At 39.8% G+C, this 23,637-nt stretch overlaps 1 protein-coding gene across 1 annotated transcript in view; it reads left to right on the top strand.

Moving 5' to 3' along the window:
- LOC116296442 (protein broad-minded) overlaps nt 1–23,064 on the top strand; it is a 30,255-nt gene extending 7,191 nt beyond the window's left edge. Inside the window, exons 12-37 of the mRNA XM_089033844.1 lie at nt 34–139; nt 915–1,052; nt 1,908–1,997; nt 2,373–2,458; nt 3,059–3,115; nt 4,178–4,317; nt 5,348–5,537; nt 6,408–6,499; nt 7,076–7,214; nt 7,665–7,752; nt 7,885–8,000; nt 8,551–8,691; nt 9,422–9,510; nt 9,869–9,979; nt 10,222–10,333; nt 11,334–11,436; nt 11,721–11,772; nt 11,916–11,992; nt 12,945–13,028; nt 13,408–13,599; nt 14,490–14,644; nt 18,690–18,773; nt 18,946–19,002; nt 19,288–19,389; nt 19,852–19,938; nt 21,535–23,064. Of these exons, the coding sequence (XP_088889970.1) occupies nt 34–139; nt 915–1,052; nt 1,908–1,997; nt 2,373–2,458; nt 3,059–3,115; nt 4,178–4,317; nt 5,348–5,537; nt 6,408–6,499; nt 7,076–7,214; nt 7,665–7,752; nt 7,885–8,000; nt 8,551–8,691; nt 9,422–9,510; nt 9,869–9,979; nt 10,222–10,333; nt 11,334–11,436; nt 11,721–11,772; nt 11,916–11,992; nt 12,945–13,028; nt 13,408–13,599; nt 14,490–14,644; nt 18,690–18,773; nt 18,946–19,002; nt 19,288–19,389; nt 19,852–19,938; nt 21,535–21,648 (2,802 nt within the window). The 3' untranslated portion in view covers nt 21,649–23,064. The remainder of the gene's footprint in view (nt 1–33; nt 140–914; nt 1,053–1,907; nt 1,998–2,372; nt 2,459–3,058; nt 3,116–4,177; nt 4,318–5,347; nt 5,538–6,407; nt 6,500–7,075; nt 7,215–7,664; nt 7,753–7,884; nt 8,001–8,550; nt 8,692–9,421; nt 9,511–9,868; nt 9,980–10,221; nt 10,334–11,333; nt 11,437–11,720; nt 11,773–11,915; nt 11,993–12,944; nt 13,029–13,407; nt 13,600–14,489; nt 14,645–18,689; nt 18,774–18,945; nt 19,003–19,287; nt 19,390–19,851; nt 19,939–21,534) is intronic.
- The last annotated feature ends 573 nt before the right edge of the window (nt 23,065–23,637 follow it).

The following is a 23,637-nucleotide window of genomic DNA, read 5'->3' as shown; positions in this document are numbered from 1 at the left end:
CTTACTTATTTATCTTTTGCTTTTTTCATCCAGTTATCAGATGCAATAACTGCAGTTCTTGACTTTTCTCAAACACTGAAAACTGTTGTCACCATGCCTGATTTATTTGAGGATCATCACCAACAAAAACAGCAAACAGGTACTTTTATTTCATAGAATTTCTTTTAGGAAGAAATTTCACAACACAGGAAAGAATACACATGTTCCACAAATCAGCCACCTTAAATCAAAACAAGTGTAATGAATAAACCTTGCTCATTAGCCAGCCATGTGACTAGAACAATACATTCCACCACGTACCCTCGTATTCAAGTGCCCAAGAATAAATTTATGAGGGTTAAACAAAGGATTTATTCTCATGAGAATAAACATGGCAAAATTATTACACCAAGGTAGTTCCCCGAGGGGGGGGGGGGGGGGGGCACTCCCCTATAATCGCTATACGGGACAGATATATAACCTTCATACGTTAATGTTTATTCGGGTAAAATGTCAATGTATTTTATTATACACGATACCGAATAAAAACGTCTGTCTGTCTGTCTGTCTGTCTACGTGCCGCCAAACAGGGTATGGTTTTCAGCGATTCTACTCTGGAACAGGGTATATAAAATCGCGCTCGCTCTGGAACAGGATATATGAAATTACACTCTCTCCTCTCTGGAACAGGGTTTTCAGCGATCTTGCTTTGGAACAGGGTATGAATTTCAGCGATTTTTACTCTGGAACAGGGTCAGGGTTCAGAGGGCTCAGCGGGACATCCATACCCTAAACGGGCAAGAGTACCCCCTCCTCCCCCCTCCCCCCCCCCCCCGGGGGGTAGTTCCTTTCAAAGTCATATTAAATACGGTCTAATAAAGATTCCATCTGAAGTACAAATGCTCTAGTCTTACAAAGTCCTTTATCTCATCTAGATGCCAAGTCTGGTTTGTATTATAGTGCAAGAGACCTAGAGTTCCTGTACTTCGTTCATTCTTTGAGTGTCTTGGGACGTCTTCTCTTGTATAATGATGGCAGGGCTTTATTCCCTATTGATCTCCCCAAACGACAAGGTAAGACAGCTTAAAAAGGTCAGTTGTTCAATGCTTTGACCAATATGACCTTTATCACGTTTTCAGTACAGTGAACGGCTGATTTCGACGATACGGCTGCCATCTTCCCAGGGGGCAAAACAAAACAAAGATGAAGGAAAATATCTATAGTCTCAAGTGTTTGTCTTTCTTGTATGGGTAAAGGTGATCGATGTGGCGTCTTGATTCATCTTTTGTTGTATTCTATTGGGTTAAGCTGTTAACATCAATAGACGTCATTAGCATAATTACAATGCTTTATTTGTCCCCTGGACGCCCCATAATGCCCTGCAATCCAAGATAGACGCCGTATCGTCAAAGTAGTCCATTCCTTGAGGTTGGCCGCTCAATGGAGGCTTGGCTCTAATATTGTTTCATTTCATACCAAGTACCTCAAATGGCGGATTATACGCATGGCACTATTTTGCACCTGTCATTCATGTCTACAGGTCCATTTATAGCCTGCGTAGTGGCCGTCTGGTAAGGAATTTTGGGCGAGAGAAGGGAGAGTGAGAGGGGACTGGGGAGGGGAAAAGGGGAGGGGAGGGGGGCTGGGGAAGAGGGGGGAGGGGAGGAGGGACCAAAATTCCCAACCAGAGGGCCGCTACGCAGGCTAGTCCATTTATCTATTTTGAAATACGGCAGAAGACAGTCTTTACACCCATTTTCATCATAGACGTCTGAGTTTTTGGCTTCGGTCGATCAAAAAATTACACTGGTGGAAATTTGATTGACGGTAGCCAAGAACCCAGACGACTTGAATTATAACTAGATGTGTGGGTCGCGTGAAGATGTCCATGTATATAATAGAATGTTATGGACTTCTCTTTATTTCAGAGACAGTCACAGTCACGGATCTTTTGGTTGTATTCATCAAGATCATGTGTATTCCAATGCCTCGTTCTATAACCAAAGCTGTTATGGGCGGTAAGGTGTTTTGAAGTATCATCCCAGTACATGCATGTAGTTATAAGTTATGCACGCTAAAGTGAGAAAAGTGAGGCATATGGAAGCGTATAAAAAATATAGTCCAAAACTGCACCCACTTTTATTTCTGTTTACATTAGTTCCTCTCCAAATCAACGCACACGGGCGCGCAAAGGTACATGGGAATGAAATAATATTTTCACGATAAATATACGGAATTTTGTACTCAACTAAGATTGCGCGCGTAAAACAAAATCAACTAACCACTAAAGTGGGTGTTCTAATATTTTATATGATGTTTTTCACCGCAATATTTTACTCCAAATCACACCGGCATTAATGGTATTGATGCTGCTTTATTCCTTCATATCGTAGGAACCATTGTTCCTGGAGAGTTAGTTGCTGAGGTGTTGCAGGAAATAGCTTCCAACAGCGAAGCAAGCAGGAAATGTTTGTGCAAGGTCAGAGTCATCACTAGCTGGGGGTATCATTATCATCATCATTACTCTTCATGTCATGAGGCAAATGAAGCAGTCACACTATTCGCTCGACTCGCTCTAGTCTGCGCCACCAGAATCATAGGGGAAAGTAGCGGTTCCAGGGGTGGTACTGTGGGTTCGATGTAACCTCCCTTTTTAAATTCCTGTATCTACCAGTAAAGAAATAGAAAACGCGCGCGCATGCTGTGTGCAGTTATAAAGCACGCGGGGTTGGCAGAACACGAGAGAAGTGTTAGGAGAAGCACGACGCGTAGCGGTGTGCTTCTCGACACTTCTCTCATGTTCTGCCTAACCCCAAGTGCTTTATAACTCCACACAGCAGCACAGCAAGTATGTTTTTTATTTCTTTTATAAAATACAAATTACAGGAATGAAGAAACTGGAAAGTGCGCGCGCGTGTTGTAAGCTCTTAAAAAGCACGCGAGCCAACCAATCAGAACGCAAGATTTATAACAGTTATTTTATAATGAGGGTTAACATAGGGTCATAAAATCAAGGTCACTTTATCCTGTAGCTCGTGATCGCTCTCTAACCGTTTCATGTGTGCTGTTCATGTTATAGGATGCCATCACATCGAATCTTCTTGCTCCAGTTCAAAACATTTTGGATGGTTTTATGGTAAGTACACGATTATAGTCGGTCTCAAAGCAGCCTTCTCACCAGAGGGGAATAGACCGGGTCTTTCTTGGTGTAGCAAGCTTTATTGTATTCTGGGTTAGGGTTTGTGTATAGAAGTTTTGCACCATCACGTGCCGGCGCCATAATCCAGCTTGGGCTGCCTGTGGTTAGATGGCAGAACAATAAAATCCCTGTGCTCTCGGGGATCGAGTTCATTCTCATATAAAACGATTGTACTACTCCTGCCATCTAACATGGCTGCCGTCACGTGATGGTGCAAAACCTCTATTGCATGGTATTGTTTAGCTTCAAACTCATTGTTTTCGGATATTGTTTTATTGTCTTCATGGCTCAGGTGCCCTGCAAGAAAGAGCCAATAGTCCTTGCCATGAATATCACCAAGTAGCTTTACTCTAGTTGCTTTGCTGTGCTTTCCATCCAGCACCCGGCAACATTCAACAAGATTTTGTCACAAGTTTGGTGAAACTTGTGAAACAAATGACACGCTTAAAGTTTTGGCATATCACTTCCAGTTAAATAAAGGTGCTGACACACGGTGCAACATTGCATGCAACATTGCACACAACAGGACTGTTGCAGCGCGTGTCTACCCCAAACGTGTTGCACGCAACGTTGCATGCAACAAATCTGAAGTTGAATGGCGCTCTACTCTTGTAACATTGCGCGCAACAAATTTCATCATGTGAACATGGCTGCAACAGCCAATCAGCTTGCACCAAATTTATAACTGCTGACCAAATATCTTAACATAACAGCCTGATATAAGCGATGTTGCGTGATGTTGTTGCAATGTGTCACTCCGATTCAAATTTGTTGCTTGCAATGTTGCGTGCAATGTTGCACCGTGTGTCAGCACCTTTAAAGAGTCGTGAAAGGGTCTGAAAGTAGCGGCCTTATCGTTTTCCTGCTCTGCTAAAGAATATACTCTACTCTAATTCCATCATGACAAGCTTTGTGAAAAAATCTCAAGTGAGCGTTAGGTTTTATGGCTGTAGGGGAGGGGACAGAGTCTCCTGTATGATTTTTTGCTGTTTTATTTAGGACCTTGATGGTATTGAAGACGCTGACTCTGAGAATGTCCTTCTTTTGATATCCGAAGTCTTGGCTACAATAGCTGCTACTGATAGTGGAAGATTACAACTGTTGTATGGGGAATCACAGGAAAGATGGCAGAGAAGCAGGTACCTTGTTGTTCATAAATACCTTTTGAAAAGATACATGGAGATTGATTTTAGTTAGAGCGCAACGCGCAAAAGTATGACCACATTTAATGTACTCGCATACTTCTATGCACGGGCTTTTTCCTGCCAAACGAGCGTTTGCACTCCTTATTTGGTAAAACCAGCCAGCTTCGCATCGAAATGTGTCGGGTTAACGTACAGAACCCGTGCATAGAAGTATGTAAATATATTAAATGTGACACGTTGGGTTGTAAACATATCCAGATCCAGATCAGTCCAGATCAGTTTGCTGGGGAAAGCCATTAAGCTTGGTGGACACCGAGTGCGGCTTTGTCTGCATATCAGAATAACTGGTTTTATATGATAAAATGTCTTAAGGGAAAACCCGTCAATTAGAGAGACCTTTAGCAAAACGTACTTGCTAGTTACCGCAGTCCCTAAACTACAGATCGACGTCAGGCGTTTTTCTTCAAACTTTCGACATTTATCAAGGCGTCATAACGAAGTTGTCGTTGGAAGAGTGCCCATATTAAATTTCATTGATGCCAAGTGTTTCTCCGTGTTTGCGGGCGTTTTTTGGGGCCGGATTCCTAGTGGATCCTAAAGGTCTCTGATGCATTAAGTGCTGAGGAGTGGGACACAAACTGCGGACGCCATCTGTCTTTTTTGTATTACAGTAAAAATGAGAACGAGTGTATCTGAATCATCAGAAAATGCAAGATACGACTCAACTCAATTCAATTCCACTGACTTATAGAAAATTGTGAATACAAAGTAGATAGGTGTAACTACATAGATATTTAAACAGTTTGGGTAAAAAGAAGAAAGAAGAATAAATAATTGTTAGCGAATCCCACTATAATAGACGTAGAGGCACTCTCATATGGTGTGTTAACGCCCGAGGCTTAAGACAGTATACTAAAATGAAATCTCTTTCTGCTTCCCCCCTTCCCCGTTTATAAGAATTCTGTTTCCTACGTTGGCGAGTTAAAACTGGTTAATATGATTTATACCATTAACGCCTTTTCAGATTTTCTCCTGCTCATACCATCGCTGGGTTCGCCAAAAAGGCCTTGTCTAACAGGCTCTGTTGTTCTTTGTCCAATGATGTGATTGGTGGATTCATATTCGTGTGTCGTGTGTTGTGGACCACATGTGAAGGGCTGATTGTATTGAACCAGTACGCACTACATGATAAGGTGGCAGAAGCATGGAACAAGGTAAGAGAAGAAAGACCCGTGGGTGGAGGGGGTTAGGGGCTGATTGTATTGAACCAGTACGCACTACATGATAAGGTGGCAGACGCATGAAACAAGGTAATTAGAATATCGTAGAGAAGAAAGACCCGTGGGTGAAGGGGGTTAGGGACTGATTTTATTGAACCAGTACGCACTACAGAATCCTGAACAAGGTTATTGGAATAACATCGAATAACAACCAGTAGGTTGGAGGGTGTGAAGGCTGTAGAAGCATGGACCATGGTACTACCAGGAGGGCGGTAGGGTTGGTAAACTAATAATTGTAGTAACGCAAGTTTTAAATTCCAGTTTAGAGAACTTGCGCAATATATTTTGCTTTGTTTCTACAAGACAAACCTTCCGAGTGTCGTCCTTATTCTCTTTCTTATTCTCGTCAAGAACATGGACCTTAGTGTTGAGACTGATTCAATGTTGTTTGTAGTCGACGAAACCATTTCCGTCTTGGAATGACCTATCGCCTATCGCCTTTGGCGAGAAAAACGTTTTTGAAATACACCTATTTCAAAAACGTTTTTATCGCCAAAGGCGATAGGCGATAGGCGATAGGCGATAGGCGATAGGTCATTCCAAGACGGAAATGGTTTCGTCGACTACAAGCAACATCGAATCAGTCTCAACACTAAGGTCCATGTTCTTGACGAGAATAAGAAGCAGAAACACAAGTCATTCCGGCTATTCTTGGATCTTGGAATGGCGTATCTTCTATCGGTTTCTATAGGTGACAACCTTTTTTGGAATAGATATATATGATCAAATGCGCATTACATTCGATTATGAGACTGACGCGCTGCCTAACGATGTTGTTTAGTAACATGAACGTTTTATTTCTAGGCAATTGAAATGTCCCCATCAACACCCACCAATAGCGATGATATACCTGAACCCTTGGAAACACAACCAGAAGATATCCAAAAGACAGAAAGGTACGATAACTGACAGAATCTATGGTGGTTGCAGCCATTTGGGTTTTACAGAAGCTAACATATTACTAATGGCATAATTATTTAACAAATAGACATCAGTTTTTTTTTGTGTCTGTCCTCTTATTGACGATAATTTGCGTCATCACCTTGTCAAAGTAGTGTGGATCCACCAGGCGTAGGCGAGATCCGCATACTTCTTTGACAATGTGATGACGAAATTTATCGTCAATAAGATAAGAGGACAGTAAAAAACTGACGTCTATTTTTTTCTTACAATAACAAGAACGATAAAAACTTCTCATTTCTAGCGGTCAAATCAACCAACGGAAAGAGCGCGCGCTCGTTGACGTCGCTTTATCTGTCTGTCCTCTTATTGATGATAATAAAAAATAACCAATCAGCGCGCGAGAAATTTGTAAGTTATTGTAAAAATATATATGGCTGCCATCATGTGATGGTGCAAAACCTCTATAGTCTTACTGTTTCTTACCGTAGCCTTAGTTACGCCATGTGATTGGATGAATTACTGGAAGACAATGGAAAGCTACAGCTGTAATATTTTTGTGGTTTTTCTAGTTTGGCATGGGAGAGTTCTCTTCTAGATAATCTTCTTAACTTTGCGGGTACTCCTAAAGGGGTACTGCTGCTGCAACAGACTGGAATGATGGATCAGTGTGTTGGTTATATGTATGAAAGATACACCAAGAAATTGCAGGTATGGTATGATATGGTGAGGTGTGGTGCGGTGCGATGGGGTGTTGTACGATGTGTCATGTGGTGTGGTGTGGTGCGGTGCGATGGGGTGTTGTACGGTGTGGTGTGGTGCGGTGCAATGGGGTGCGCTGCGATGCGGTGTAGTATGGTTTGGTGTGGTGCGGTGTGGGGTGAGATGTGGTGTGGTGCGGTGCGATGAGGTGCGTTGCGCTGCATTGCAGTGTGGTTTGGTGTGATGCAGTTTGGCGCGCTGCGGTTTGGTACGGTGTGGTGTAGTACGTTGTGGTGTGGTGTGGTGTGGTGTGGTGTGGTGTGGTGTGGTGTGGTGTGGTGTGGTGTGGTGTGGTGTGGTGTGGTGTGGTTGTGCCGTGGTGTGCTGTGGTATTTTGTGGTGTGGCATGCCGTGGCGTATAGCTAGTTTTAATTAATATTATTATATTTGTTTTTCAAGGTGAGCAAATGCGAGAAGTTTGGTTATGGGGTGATGGTTTCTCAGTTTGCTGCTACAGCTCCTGGCATAGTGGCATTGGAAAAGAAAGGTAAGGTGCTGTAAGTCATGCTTTGGTTCATCTTCTCTTACCGTGTTCTTGCGCGTCAGGGTACCTGCCCCTTCCGTGATCGGGAAATATATTCCACACATCTTGACTTCAATATTCTCGTTGTCTTTCTAGGTTATCTCAAACATTTGGTTCAAGATGTTTGGACTGTGTTTGAAGGATTCCATGACAGACGCATGCAGCCAATGATCAAACACATCGATACGATAGACAGCAAGTCTTATAACAAGGTATTTATAATGCTATAAAGGGTGCGCTATGGTCTTTACCACACCTACAGTGGTACCAATAAACACATCGATACGATAGACAGCAAGTCTTATAACAAGGCATTTATAATGATATAAAGGGTGCGCTATGGTCTTTACCACACCTACAGTGGTACCAATAAACACATCGATACGATAGACAGCAAGTCTTATAACAAGGCATTTATAATGATATAAAGGGTGCGCTATGGTCTTTACCACACCTACATTGGTACCACCTACCACTTACCACCTACAATGCTACCAATAAACACATTGATACGATAGACGGCAGTTTTTAGAACAAGGCAGTTGTACTTATTTATTCAGTTCTACGCTTCGTGCTTCTCTTAAACACTTTCTAGTGTTATGCCAACCCCCGCGTGCTTTATAACTGTACAAAGCACGCGCGCGTTTTCTTTTTCTTCAAGAATCTTCGGAGCAAGCGCTTATATGCTTCTGCAATACAATTGCCATCTCTCCAGTAGTGCAAGTACAAGGAAAATCTGAGCCCTTTTTTGTTTTGTTTTAGTCTCTCAATAACATTCTCAGCGTTCTGTCTGCCTTCTGTGCTGTGTATGAAGTCCTGTCTGACGTGAACCGACCATCGACATCCACCTCAGAAGTAGAGGAAATAACAGCAGTAGCAACTGGTAATCCTACTACTCTCGCTGTAAGTAAAACATCATGAGATACTTGTAAACATCCGTTTACACGAGCAATTTTTGCTGCGATTTGAAGTGCGATTTTTGCGGCGAGAAGTCATATTCAAGAATGGTAAAGGAATAAATGGTAAAGGAATAAATTGTAAAGTTTGATTCTGGACACCAAGATTAATTGGGCAAATTTCTCTTTAGAAACATAAGCAAAATTGCCGCAAATATCGCCTGTGTAGAACTATATTGAATTGAATTGAATTGAAGACTTTATTAAATGAGGGTGATACGTGACAGTAATTTTGTTAACTGATAAACTTGTGGCCCTCAATAATTAACGGATATTTAGCAATTAGACGATTAACATGAATGACTTGGGTGCGCCTCGTGCGATATTTAAGCTGTAACACTTGAGAACAACAGTTCCAATTATACTAGTCAGTCAACTAGTATGCATGGCCTCTTATATGTTACCAATTGTATGATATTCCGCACTGGGATAAATTATAAAACACAAGCAGCGATAAGCTAGAGCAATGGCCGAGCAAACCATGCGTCAAGCTGTACAAGCTGTATAGCTAAATGAAAACATGAGCAACACTGGTTTATGATATCGCTCACCAAACTACTTTCCTTGTTGTCTTTGCTTAAAATTTTATCACATTAAAAAAGCTCATCAACTGTATGCGGAACATCGTCTTTCTCCAATCTTTCCACTGTTCTGATCTAATTCTATTTTCTTTATAGGAACTTATTGATAGGCTGATCATGATCGATTCTGACCTCAAAATAAGCGCACTATTCAATTATGAGCAGTCACATCACTTTGGGCTAAGGTAAGATGTGTGAGGACAGATCTCAGAGAGCGGTTTTTCGTAAGGGCAGAAAACCCGCGGTACTGACTTACTGCACGCACAGGTTGCGACATGCCGTAACATTGAAATGGTTTCCCATACGAGAGGTAAAACATATAGATAGGGCTGACTTACAGCACGCACGGTACGACATGCCGTAACATCGTAATGCTTTACTATTACTCATCTTCAGTTAGATAAGGTTACAGAGGAAGTGGCACGGCTACAGATAAATACCCTTAGAATAATTACGAATTATAGAATAATTCGAATAATAGATGGAATAATTCAGCTGAGTTTTAACAACACTGAATTTTGATGTATTTCCCGTTTATTTCAGGATATTAAGTGTGCTGTGTTCGTGTCTGGATACATTTCTATTCCTGGAATCAACCTATCACTTTACAGACTTATTACTACAGGCCCAGTTAGACAAAAGACTGGAGAATGGGTAAGTCAATGGGATGATCTTATTACTACAGGCCCAGTTAGACAAAAGACTAGATAATGGGTAAGTCAATGGGATGATCTTATTACTACAGGCCCAGTTAGACAAAAGACTAGATAATGGGCAAGTCAATGGGATGATCTTATTACTACAGGCCCAGTTAGACAAAAGACTGGAGAATAGGTAAGTCAATGGGGTAGTCAGATGGGAATACCTTTTTAAAAAAATTGTGATTTTTTTTCCAGGAAGGACTACATTATTGACATGTGTTCTGTAGAGATCAACCATATCCTGGTCAAGTCCTATTGGGTCGGAGGACCGTCTGAGAGAATACTGCCTGAAAACACCCTTACTGAGGTACGAACGAACGAACGAACGAACGAACGAACGAACGAACGAACGAACGAACGAACGAACGAACGAACGAACGAACGAACGAACGAACGAACGAACGAACGAACGAACGAACGAACGAACGAACGAACGAACGAACGAACGAACGAACGAACGAACGAACGAACGAACGAACGAACGAACGAACGAACGAACGAACGAACGAACGAAAGAAAGAAAGAAAGAAAGAAAGAAAGAAAGAAAGAAAGAAAGAAAGAAAGAAAGAAAGAACGAACGAACGAACGAACGAACGAACGAACGAAAGAACGAAAGAAAGAAAGAAAGAAAGAAAGAACGAACGAACGAACGAACGAAAGAAAGAAAGAAAGAAAGAGGTTAACATGAGATTTTATAAGTTAAAAAAATCTGCTCATGCAATATTTGATTTAAAACGAGCGCGTATTTTACCGACACCAACACCATTATCATCATGTCTTACTACTATATATACACCGCCATACCACATTATCATATGACTCGTACGGCCCTGCTCGCGCGCTCTAATAAAACCATTGGAAAAAGTCACGTGATGGGTCATATGATAAAATGCTTATTGACTGAGTTAGGTCGGGCCGTACGGGAAAATATTTGGCTCTCGGTCATTTGTACGGACCTCGCTGCGCTCGGTCCGTACGACATGACCTCGAGCCAAATATTTTCCCTTACGGCCCTCCCACTCAGTCAATAAGTACATAGTACATACACGCGCGCATTTCAGCAGCACCAACACCATTATCATCATGTCTTACTACTATATATACACCGTTATACCACAGTACAGACATGCGCGCATTTAACCGACACCAACACCATTATCATCATGTCTTACTACACCGTTATACCACAGTACAGACATGCGCGCATTTAACCGACACCGACACCAACACCATTATCATCTTGCTACTATATATGTGTGTTGATAATTCTATGCAAAATTTGTTTGTTTAAATATTTATTCTTATAGGAACAAAATAATCCGTACCCCTGGCCATTGTTTTCTTCTTTTCCTCCTCCTAAAGACTACGTAGTACAGGATCATGTGGTTATGACTAATGCTTTTCAAGAAGGTAAGAAAGGGTATAGTACTCGTGCCCCTAAATATTTTGACGAACATTTTATACTTGGAATTATTGTCGATGAACCTTTATTTTGGGGCACTGATGGATTAATTCGTTCTTCATCCGCCCGTTCTGCCGTCCATCCGTCCACTTTGTCGGTTGCTTACACACTTAAGAAGCTAGAGTTGAACTCTTACGCTTTCTTCATGCTTAGCAACTTCTCGCGTGCACCTAAATATCGATGGAAGCACGCTAATCAATGACCAATCTTTTCATGCAATTTCTTTTATCAGATGACAAGCTTCTCGAGTTTCTGGAGAAGGACAAGCCATCCCCAACAGAAAGGTAATCGTTAATCCATCGGGTGACACTGAACTACCTGTAAAACCTAGCACTGGGTTAGAGAAGTAGGGTAAACTGCGTGTTTCACTATCTACTTGCTTAAAGCCATTCATTTAATCTTATTCATGCTTTACTGCTCATTGTAGCATCGAATGGCTAGAGAAATTCAGAGAGCTTTTCTGTTCGACTATCAAGAAAGGACACTTCAAGTGCAAAGTCAAAGGTAAAAAGTCGTGAAATTCGTTAGTACCCGGTCTGCTATTGCAGACAAATCCGACAGGGCAGAAAAACGACAAGCCCGCTACTTTCACGATTTTTTTTATTTAACTGAGTTTAATACTTCAAATATTTAAGCGTTACATTTGTGTCACTGCTGCTCGAAACTTGTAACGAAATTTTGTCGAATTCAAAAAGTAAATCTACTTAGTATTCGCGAAAATGTCAGTTTTTCTGCTGATCAAAATATCACCCCAAAGTACGCGACTTTATATCTCAAATACGCATCAATAAATTTTTGTCGCATTTGATATTTTGCTATTTGGCTTCAAAAGAACGTGTTTACAAAATACTGAGCTTAAATACGTAAAGCTGTCCTTATGGCGAAAGGCCAAAAACCGTTTTTCTGCCCTGTCGACAAATCCAGATCAAGGTACTTGCACTTGCGTTGCTTTTCATTTACAATACGACCTGACTTGCGTTGCATGACGTGGAGTCAAGTCATTAAACTTTTGAATGCACAAGAAGGGGTATAGCTTAAAGAGTATAATTTGAAATGAAAAGTCTAATTTTCATTGACAAAAAAATAGTCACAACGCCCGCAAACGTAAAGATTCAAATATTCCGTGTATGTGGGGCTTAAAGGTTAGGACAAGTTTAGGGCAACGTTAGGGCATGACGTGGAGTCGGTTTGAACCCTCAAGTCATGCTCAAATACAAATCAATTAGTATACGCAAGGAATATACCTCACACCATTCTAAATTGGTCCCATGGCTCGCCTAGTGTGTCCCTCCCTACCTTAGATGATTCCAAAACAAATTTGCGCAAACATTGCGTATTGTAGTTCTTTATCCTTTTGGAATGCAAACTTCTCCAACAAAATTGAGCACTCCTCTCTTCCCCTTCTATACCAAGAACTAAAAAGGCAAATGACTTTTGTCTGGTGTATTTTTTTCAGTGATAAAATTATTGCTGGAATCTGTTTGTCACGCACTGACTAACGTACCCGAGGAGTCGATTTTCCCACTGATCGAATTTTCAGGTAAAATATCTGCAATTTATCAAAGTGCATTTTGTGGGAAGAACGGGGTGGTATGCGCTGCTAATGCGCCGCATCTCACCAGGCTAGGCATTGCATGTTAGTAGAGTTGCTTACCGGTTCTCTCCTGTGCTTCGAGGGTTTTTCTCCAGTTTTCCTCCCTCCTCAAACATCTAATTCTAATTTCCAATTCGATCTTTGGGCTTTCACCTAGTTAGAGCCTGTCTTTATCGTGATTGTCACACGCTGTGATACAACAGCAAAAGTTTAATCGATTTTTAGATTTTATTTTATTTTTAGATTTGATCGGTTTTGCTACCACAGGTAGCCCAATGACAAGGGGTAAGGAAATAACTAACACGTGGTTTATTTTTGCTCACAGTGGGGGAGATGAGTCTTAAGAACACTGAGTTATCATCAATAGAATCGCTTGGTGCCAAGCTGGTGGTTCGCTATGGCTTGAACCTAAAGATCCTTCAGTCCAGTATGGATGGTACAGAAGATCTGTGCCATCTTCTGAAGTACGCGAAGTTCTTTATGCGAAGCCAACAAAAAATACCAGACTCTACTTTACGTATCCTTTTGCCATACACCTGTTATGATTTATAGATTAATATTAGTATTAATATTGTTTGAGGTGGTCGTATCCTCGTTACTGTTAAGATTTATAGCTAAAAAAAAATTAAAAGTCAACCCTGCGCACAATATGCTCATTGCGCACATGACTTGTTTGAGGTAGTCTTATCCTTGTTCAGTACCATACCCCTATTAAGATTTACAAACTAATACTTTGCGCACAATATGCTCATTGCGCACATGACTTGTTTGAGGTAGTCTTATCCTTGTTCAGTACCATACCCCTATTAAGATTTACAAACTAATACTTTGCGCACAATATGTGCATTGCGCACAAGTCTTGTTTGAGGTAGTCTTACCCTTGTTACCACACGTCTATTAACGTGCTAGCCTTACGAAAATGAAAATAGCTCCAAAAAAATCCCCTATTTTCTATATTATCAAATAGGTTATAAAGTCTACCAATAAAGAATAATTGGTTCGAAAAAGAAACTTTTTCCGTCTGAATTCTACTTTCGAAAATTGTCAAAAGCTCTTCCGCCAAAACTAAATATGACATTACATTTACCGGCTAAATATGACATCTTCCCGGTCTCGTATCGAAAAAGAATTTGGACAGTAAACTATATTATGTCTAGTTTTATATGGTATAATTTCCAGGGATGGTGTCAGTTTCGTAAGACTAGTACTTTAAGATTTTCACAGACCAGTAATTTGCGTAAAATATTTACGTTGCGCACATGTTTTTGTTTGAATTGGTCGTATCCTTGCACTGCACCTTCGGCCACGTTGAGCTTTGTAAAATTACACCAAATCTTTCTAGAACGCAGAAAAAACACGCCAGATTTATATATTTTTTGTTGCCTATTTCCTTGACAACTTATCTAGGCACCCTAAGTGTCGAATACCCTGGCCATGATTGGTTCGTATCGACAATATTCCTGATGTTTGGAGGAAACCCAGACGAAAGCCGCGAGTTTTTGTTCAAATTTTCAAGTTTGGTGTGTTCGGGATACCTGTGGATTCGAAGACTTCATGCATCGGTAAGGAAACTGAATTTGTTTCAATGTTTAAGACCTTAGCCGTGGATTTTGCATGTTGAATAATAAACTTAAACAGGGTGTGCCTTTCCACGCGGCGTATTCGATATCTCAGACAATTTTGGTCAAATGTCGTTAAATCAACGTTTAAGATATTAGCCGTGGATTTTGTATGTCGAATTATAAATTTAAACAGGGTGTGCCTCCACGTGGTGCAATCGATATCCCAGACAATTTTGGCCAATGAATCCGTGAATGCTTTCTTATTGTATGCCGCCCTTTTTTATTGAATATTCTTTTTTCCTTCGTCGACAACAATTGAAATTGTCGACTTGTTCGAAGCAGAACAAGATATGATAAATTTGTCCAGGTAATCTTGGTGTCCGGAATGAAATCAATCATTTAGTCAATCCTTTACCATTATTGATTATGACCAAAATCGCCGCAAAAATCGCACCTCAAATTGCTGTAAAAATCGTCTCGTGTAAACGTGCCTTACGTTAGTGACTTCAAAGCCAATGTCACGCCAACCATATAGTAGTCTATTACTAATACTAATCCAATAGTTAGCCGTGCCCTTAGTTTTATTATCCCGGAGTTTGTTCCATAGCATCCTCCAACGCAAAAGTCCTTAGATTCTGTCACGCAACGTTTCATTCCCTACGTAAGGTTGCGTGATTCCAAAGACGTCTGCTTAGGTTTTTTTCAGTTGCCCCAGTTAAACGTCAAATGCGTCACACGCTTCTGATAATGTGGCACCCAACCTAGAAAAGGTCTTACGGATCACAAACGGTTTTAGAATCCCATCCTTCTGCCCCTCCCCCTGCCTCTCCCCTGCCATTCCCCCACGCACACCCCAGGTCCGTAACGCACACCCACGCACAGGTCACTTCACTGAATCAAAGTCACCAGTCCGTTATATAAATAACTTGTCGCATATAGAACTCGAATCAATACAGGTTGCGTTTTCAATGGGTCAATTTAAACTAGTTAAAATTAACAAATTTAGAAATACCGTGGAAACACGATATATGACAGCAATATGATGTAATATGGCGCAAAGATTTAGCTTTTACAAATAGAAGAATAGGCTTCTATAATTCCATCCATCGGTAGTTCCGATAAAGGTATTTTTCTTGAACCTTCAGAATAACATGATTTCAGAAAGCAGAACCAAATAACTGCGAGAATTATTTCGGCGTTAGAATACCAACACGTACTCGCACTTTAAATAAATCCAGAATGTACTTAACTCTGAAGGTGGGTCGTGAATCAAACTGATATTGTTTAGATTCCATCAGCAGAGGTGAGTAAGGTCGGCACTCAACACGCGGTGCTAAACAGTGAGACCGCGACGTGATAGCAATGTTATTTATGATTAACCTTGAGTCTTCGTCTACGAAAACACTTCAAGTATTTAAAACAAGTTATCTTACAGGATGTGATGACTGCTTGATAAATAGCGCTTTAGTTAACAAGATTTCAGCTGCGTTCCGCATGAGTTTGTAACTTTTAGTCAAGTTTTCAAAGTATTGTACAATTAATTACAATTATTTCTCCTCCTTCGCGCGGTCCGACGTCCCCCTTCTCTTCCCTACCCTCATCCTCCCTGAAGCTTTAAGTACCATGTTTATCTGTTATCACTGAATCGCTTATGATCTATATGTACTGTATTGCAACTTTCAATGCGTATATCTAATATTTGATGGTTTTTATCTGTACGACCTAGACACGACATTTTAGACGGTAACTGTACCTTAGTTAAAGTACGTTTTTTTGTGCACAAGTGATTTAACTGATGGCGCAAAAAAATCAGTAAAAGATCATCGTGATTAGAGCGGTTTTTTCATGAACCCATGAAAAAGGTTGTATAATTTAGTGTAATAATCGGATAAACACAATAGAAAGCAAACAAATTAGAGTGAAACAATACTAAATAAATCTAAATCTATTTCACGGGATTATGAAAACCGCTTTTATTCATGTTCACTAAAGCACCTTATTTTATAGACACGAAACATTTTACACAATCGCTAAGTAAATTAGTAATTTTTAAACATATTCTGCGTGATAAAGTCATTAAACCCGTGAAATAGATATTAGACTAATACACTTAAATAGTCCTTAATTCCTTTTAGTCTTCTTTTGTGTCTATTTGACTATTACACGTTGACTAGCGTTTTTTATTTCATGGATTAAATGCCTTCACTCTATGCGCGACGCTGTCTAAATTTGAATAGTTGATATCTGTACTCATTAAAAGTATACAGTACGTGATGGTTAGTTTCACGAGATGAGTTCGAAGCAGGTCGTCGTTGTCAGATTTCATTTGTGCATGAAATAACGTGCAACCGTACAAAAATAGATATTGTTAATAACTTATAATCGTATTACCATAAAGAAGGTCGTTAATGGCATCTAATATCAGATTTCTTCTGTGCACAAAATAACGCTTGTCATGTGCAACCATGCACTAAGCCGTTCAAAAAGATTAATTCACACGTAGGATAAGTAGCAAGAGTACTTTTCTTGCCATGTACTACTATACTGCCCTAGATATTAATAAATAAGACTTCCGTGTTCCTCGTGAAGAACTGCGCGCATGCCAATCACTGTTCTTTCTAGTTAATATGAAAGCAACTGGATGGAATTAAGAGCATTCATTATTTTTGAGGGAATAATTTCTAGTGCCGCATGACATTTTTTCCTTTTTTGTGTGTCGTAATTTATTTAATTACTTTGCGCCGTTTTCTCTAATTTTGGAGGAGGGAGGTGGGGTGGGGAAAGGGGGAATGGGGGGAGAGTTTCCGTTGCGATGAGAGAGCGGCGGTTGTTATTTCATCACATTGCAGGGGGAAAATTGTTTATGTCCTCAAATATATTTTCCATAGTGTTAAAAGAGATGAGTTTTAAGTGCATGTGTCAAGGTTAAACGAGGAAAGTATGGACGCTTGCTGTAAGTCGCAGCAGTCGTGTACGTCATCGCTCACGTCGTTCAGACTTGGATCAGTGAACTTGACATTAAACTTATCTGTACGGCCAATGTCAAAAAAAAAAAAAAAAAAAAAAGAATTATTATGGAACCGCTCAGCTTGCGCAATTTGTGGCGCTTGTGTGACCACTTATGGGACGATCGTTTGTGCAGATGACCCCTTACAAATTGGCCATTTGTACAGAGGCCACTAAAAAATAGTTACTTGTGGAGTGGTCAATCTCGTACCCAGAGCCCTTATTTCTTACTGCGCATGCTCAACGAAATAATTGGGCTCTGGAAAACTCTAATATTTCCTGTGCTGTGATTGGTTCTCGAGAACAAAGAAAGATACCGGAAGTAAATATTACAGTACTAGGGAAAATAAACAAGATGGCGTCTCGAATTAAGTACACCAAAAAAGCCTGTAGGGCCGGATTTTTCAAAGTTTTGCCGGTTTTGCAATGGAAATTGTATTGATGTCCATCCAATAGATATTTTCGGAGTTAATTTAACTGAAAACCATCTTCAAAACCTAATTTTCCAAGCGCAAATTCACATGCTCGTTGAACATCTTCCGCCATTTTGAATTTACCTAGCCTGTCATAATGCGCATGTGCGAGAAACCCAGAATCTGGGTCTTCCGGTTTGGAGTTTTCCAGAGCCCAATTATTTCGTTGAGCATGCGCAGTAAGAAATAAGGGCTCTGGGTACGAGATTGGTGGAGTGGTCAATTAAAAAGTGTTTGTTTACAAGGTGGTCGCTTGTAAAGTGGCCGTTGATTGGATAATCATTGATAGGATGATTAAAGTGTTTGTTTTTAAAGCTTGTAGAGTAACCGCTTTATGAGTAGACGTTAGCTCGATGGTCGCTTTGAAAAAGATATATGTTTCGCACCTACTAAAACATATTTTTTCCATATTTTTAGATGCATTTATTAGCAGATAGAAAATATGTCCTTGTCTCATTACTATCGTTATGCAGCTCACACGAGTTTTTAGCTAGTTATCTCTTATTACTATCGTTATGGCAGATATTGTAACTTTGACGTGTTTTCTCGTTTCTATTTCATTTCAGGTGCACCTTCCAACATCCCTGACGGTCAGCGGTATTCCCCCTCTCTACTCATCAACATGTCATAATGTAGAACTAATTCTACAGGTAAACCATTAATTATCCCATCTAATTCTCCCCTAAACACACACACACACACACTTTTAAAAGTGCTCCGCGGTCCGCGATCTTTCTTAAATCATCTTCAACTTGGTAACATTTTTCATTCAATTTTCAATTATCTTATTGCTTTATAATCCTTGTCTCATTTGATCCACAGGCTGAAGTACCCCTTGTTTACTCTGCCTTTAGAATGTCAGGCTACACGCCTTCACAGGTAAGTAACCATAGTTACAAACTACACTGCCTGTAACTATAGCAACAGGCTACCTTAAGCCACATTCTGAAAAATAAAAACCTTCCCGCCATTGCTATAAAAATAAAAAACTCATTAATTATTGTAAATCAAGCGCTTATTAGCAAAGTTAATTTTTTCATTTGGTGGCCTGGACATCAATAATTTCGAGAGAAAATGACACGTCAGTTTTTCAAATTTCCTTGATTCTGATTGGTTAACGTTTTTTCCATTAATTCAACCTTATGCGTTATTTTTATCTTACAGATTTGTCAGCACTGGTTACGTCAGTGTTTCTGGAACTACTTACCGTGGGACCACATTTGTTTGTATGTCTGCGTATGTCTCATTCTCGGCATTGACTATCAGGTATATGAACATTTCCGAGGTGCATTTGAAGACTGGTAACGAATTTGTTTGCAACGTGACTGCGGAACTAGATTCCATGCCTTGAGAAGCTCCTCCATTTTGGCTCGCAAGATTCAGCTCCATAAGTCCATGCGTGATAGGCTCATTACTGGTTTTACTTTAAATGGCGGGGAAAAAATTATGACCTTATGGCATTGCTATAATCCATAACGCCTTTGTGCCGGTTGGGCGATCGAGGAAGATTCTTAAACATTTTTAACTCGTGGATACGCGAAGCGTAGAAACGAGTTATTGTGAGGGGACCGAATATGCAAATGTGTCACTCACTCACTCGCTCACTCACTAAGATATTAGCAACAAGCATAAGGGGGGCGCAGTTCGCCAAAGAGCGGTTTGATTTTCTTTTGGTCTAATAAATAGTTGCGCATTATAATGTAATCTTGGCTGATTTTTCATTTGCAGGTTTATTTTTGTATTGCTATCTTGAAGCATCTTCAACAAGAGATCTTAGAATACACTCAACAGCAAAAGTTACTCGTGATGCTTAAGGTAAAATCTTCTGGCCTATCTGTTTTGTGCGCATTTAACGAGTGGACAAAATGCTCTCAAAATGAATGACCGACTGACTGACCGATCGACCAACCGACCGACCGACCGATTGATGTATTGACAGACAAAAATGATGTTCTCAAAATAAATTACCGACCAATCGATTGACTCAACGATAGACCGACCGACCGATCGACCGACTGATATAATGGCAGAAAAAAATGCTCTAACAATGAATGACCCACTGACCGACTGACCCACTGGCTTTTCTTCTACATATGAATCTATACATAACCTATCTATATAATCAACTGGGGAAATCTTAGGACGTGACTGATAGTAATCGTTTAAATACAATTGTGTCTGTGGCCTACTTGTTTGTGGCTATATCTTAATTTACTCGTGCACTTATCGCTTTTTTTGGATCATGTGTGCGTATCATTTTCTGCAGACAAGACTATATAGTGTGTGCGGTTATAATATAATAATATATATATATTGTGCAACCAGCTGCACACGCCCCCACAGTTCAGTTCCGTTTTACGATTAAGATAACCGAGTGCGTGCAGACTACGAAGATGTGGTAGAATCATAACAATATTGCTTTTTTCCACGCTTTTCATCTAATTCCATTTATGTTAAAATATCAATCTTCGTAGGAAATACTTGACGTTGACTGGCTTCAGTCGCATATCAGTGATAGTCATCTTAACCTTTTTGGCATATTCCTTTTCGACCGGCTATTAAGGAAACTTGTAGTCTAATTGGTTCTCCAGACAGAGGTTCTGGAGGCGCCAGCTTTGTCTTGGAAGTGATATTTTTCTCAGTTTCAAACGATTCAATATTTTTGCAAATTCCTTTTCGACCGGCTATCAAGGAAATTTGTAGTCTAATTGGTTCTCCAGACAGGAGGTTTTGGAGGCGCCAGTTTTGTCTTGGAAGTGATATTTTGCTCAGTTTCAAACGATTCAATATTGGTTATTATTGGGTCCCTTGACCACTTCCTGACACCCTGCCACTAAAAGCGCAATATTTTTTTCCTTTCTTTTTCAATTGTTGTAAATCATTTTGGAATCAAAAGGTATTGGTATGAATTTAGCAAACAAGAGAAACTACCACTAGGGTGGTGGCAGCAATGGTCAAAATATAATAGAGTAATAGAGAATGAGTCGATTTGCTCTCGATATCCATCGACTTTTATATTCTCAATATTTGAACGTCGCAAAATCTCAAGGGCAAAAGTGATGTTTACTTCCCAGGCTACTTATTGTAAGCTCTCCCAAATCCAAAATGGCGGACGCTTCAGAGCTCTAATAGGCACATACGTAACGTCTTGCCGAACAGCGAAAAGAAGAGCCTGGAGACGAGGCTTATATTACCGTGGTCCCATTTTGTCTGCTGAGGTTTTCAAGTCATGCATTCACTAGTGCTAACTTCTCTTTCATTTTTATTGTTATATCTTCTTAAATCCATTGTCTCTTTTTGTCTGCTGAGGTCTTCAAGTCATGCATTCAATAGTGGTTCACTTCTCTTTTATTTTCATTGCTATCGTTATATCTCCAAAATCCTGAATAAAAGTTCTTTTTGTGCTTGCAGGAGGAACCAATTAGAAACTTCCGTCTTCAGGAGCACTTGGATTTCATGCAGGACCTCGAGAAACGTTATCGTTTGACTATCTTATCTGATTTACAAAACATCACTCGACCATAGTATAAACGACAACACAATAAGGCTGTTATGGCTTAAAGAAAGTCTTGACGAGGATAGGATATCTTGTAAATACTGAGTACTGCATTGTGCATTGACCTAATCTATCCTGGGGTAATCTTTATCTGTTTCAGACCATGTATCATAGTAAAAACTCATCACACCTAGGCTGCTATGGTTTGAAAAAAAGAAATGAAGATGTAAATAATAATTCAATATTGTGCGGGCGTAATGTTTTTTCCATTTCAAACCACGCTTCATTCTTGAGAACATTACATAACATTACGCGACCATAGTAAAAACCAAACACACTTATGCTGCTATGGTTAAAAGAAATAATGATAACCTTAAGAAAAATATTTTTAAAATTCTAAATACTGCCGTGAGAATTAACCCAGTCTATTGGCCATTCCGAGGCTGAGGAAAAGACTGGATCGAGGTGGCATTACAGTGCATTATGGGCCATTTTAGGGGATGAAGTAAACGCTATCCGGGAAATATTACCCCTAAAAACAGTTACGATGCATTGTTATGCCAACTGGGGGTGGATAGTTCAAGCGTGGACACGAGTGAAAAACGTCTGCGCATGCTCTAAATGCGTATGCAAATTGGTCAAAACATAAGTAAATTTGACTTTCAAACATGCCTTATAAATTGGACTTCACAAAATGCCAAAACTTAGTGTCTATGCTTGAAACTTAAGACTAATTCTTTCATATTGTGTTTGTAATACAGTATCTTGGTCTGAAAAAGTATACTCTCGAATTTTTTCGTATTCTCTACTTTCACATTCCCATAATACTTTGCGTCTTTGGGGGGTAACCAGAGGGTAAAAACCCATTTATTTTGCTGAACGCTGATCAGACAATGTTGACAATACCTTGTTTGGTATCCAAAAATAAAATGAAGAAGTAAAAAAACAGAAAAAGATAGAAGCTTGAAGACGTTTAAGGTAAATTTTAAACATTTTTTCGTAAGTCAATACATTTTCTGTAAGACCAAAACTCTTGATAATCTGTACACGCAAAAATAACTTGGAATAAACAGATGAAAGCATGTATAGTATAAATTCAATTAAGAAACCTTTCAATTTGGGACAGTTTTTTGATTGGTTACCCCCCAAAGACGCAAGACATTATGGGGATGTGAAAGCAGAGAATACTTGGAGAAAAAAAACATTTAGTTTCTCACTCAAACTCTTCAAAATTCTAAGAAAACGTGCGGAAGTGCACGCATGCGCAAACGCTTTTTCCTGTTGTCCCGAGCGTGATTTTTTTTTTACTCTCAATTTTCCATACTCGAGTTTCTCACCATTTTGCCGCTTCCACTAATAACCATTGTTGTGCCATTGAGGGCCACTTGGAAATTATCAATCTGGTAATGGTGTACCCTGTCCAATAAAGTTGTTATTATAATAGACCCTTTTCGAGTTCCAAATTACTGCTGTGTTTCTTGATTACCGACTCATTTGCTCAGGCTAAGCCTCGATTTTGTGAAGAATATTACCGTGTTCCAGTCAAGGTCCGTCAAGTTTCAAAGTGTTTGTATTGTTGAACTTGTGCATTCTTTACTTTACCGTTGGTATTTGTGAATATTTAGACACTGGTTCGAGGCTTAGCCTGAGCAAATGAGTCCGTAATCAAGAAACACAGCGGTAGTTTGGAACTCGAAAAGGGTCTATTATTGTTGGAGAACAAAGATAGAGCACTCAAAGCAATGAAAAATAAAATGGAAAAATGTGGCTTGAACAAACCCCTTTACTAAGGGATGCTGGTGACACTTTTTGTAATTTATTTTTAATTTATTGACTCGAAAAAATCTTCATTTAAGAGCAAACTAAGGATATACACACAAGTATTTTAAGAGGAAAGCAACGTCAAAGACGTTCATATTTATTCGATTAACATATAGATAATGTTTTATACGCACTTTTCATGATTTATTCATTAAATGTAACCTTATTCTCATTTGTATAATATTTTTTTGCGCATG

This window comes from Actinia tenebrosa, unplaced genomic scaffold (assembly GCF_029948245.1).
Source record: "Actinia tenebrosa isolate PJP-AT-01 unplaced genomic scaffold, QUT_ActTen_1.0 PGA_scaffold2__45_contigs__length_23673736, whole genome shotgun sequence".
In the NCBI taxonomy this organism is placed as follows: Eukaryota; Metazoa; Cnidaria; class Anthozoa; order Actiniaria; family Actiniidae; genus Actinia; species Actinia tenebrosa.
This window is presented reverse-complemented; position numbering and strand designations above follow the sequence as displayed.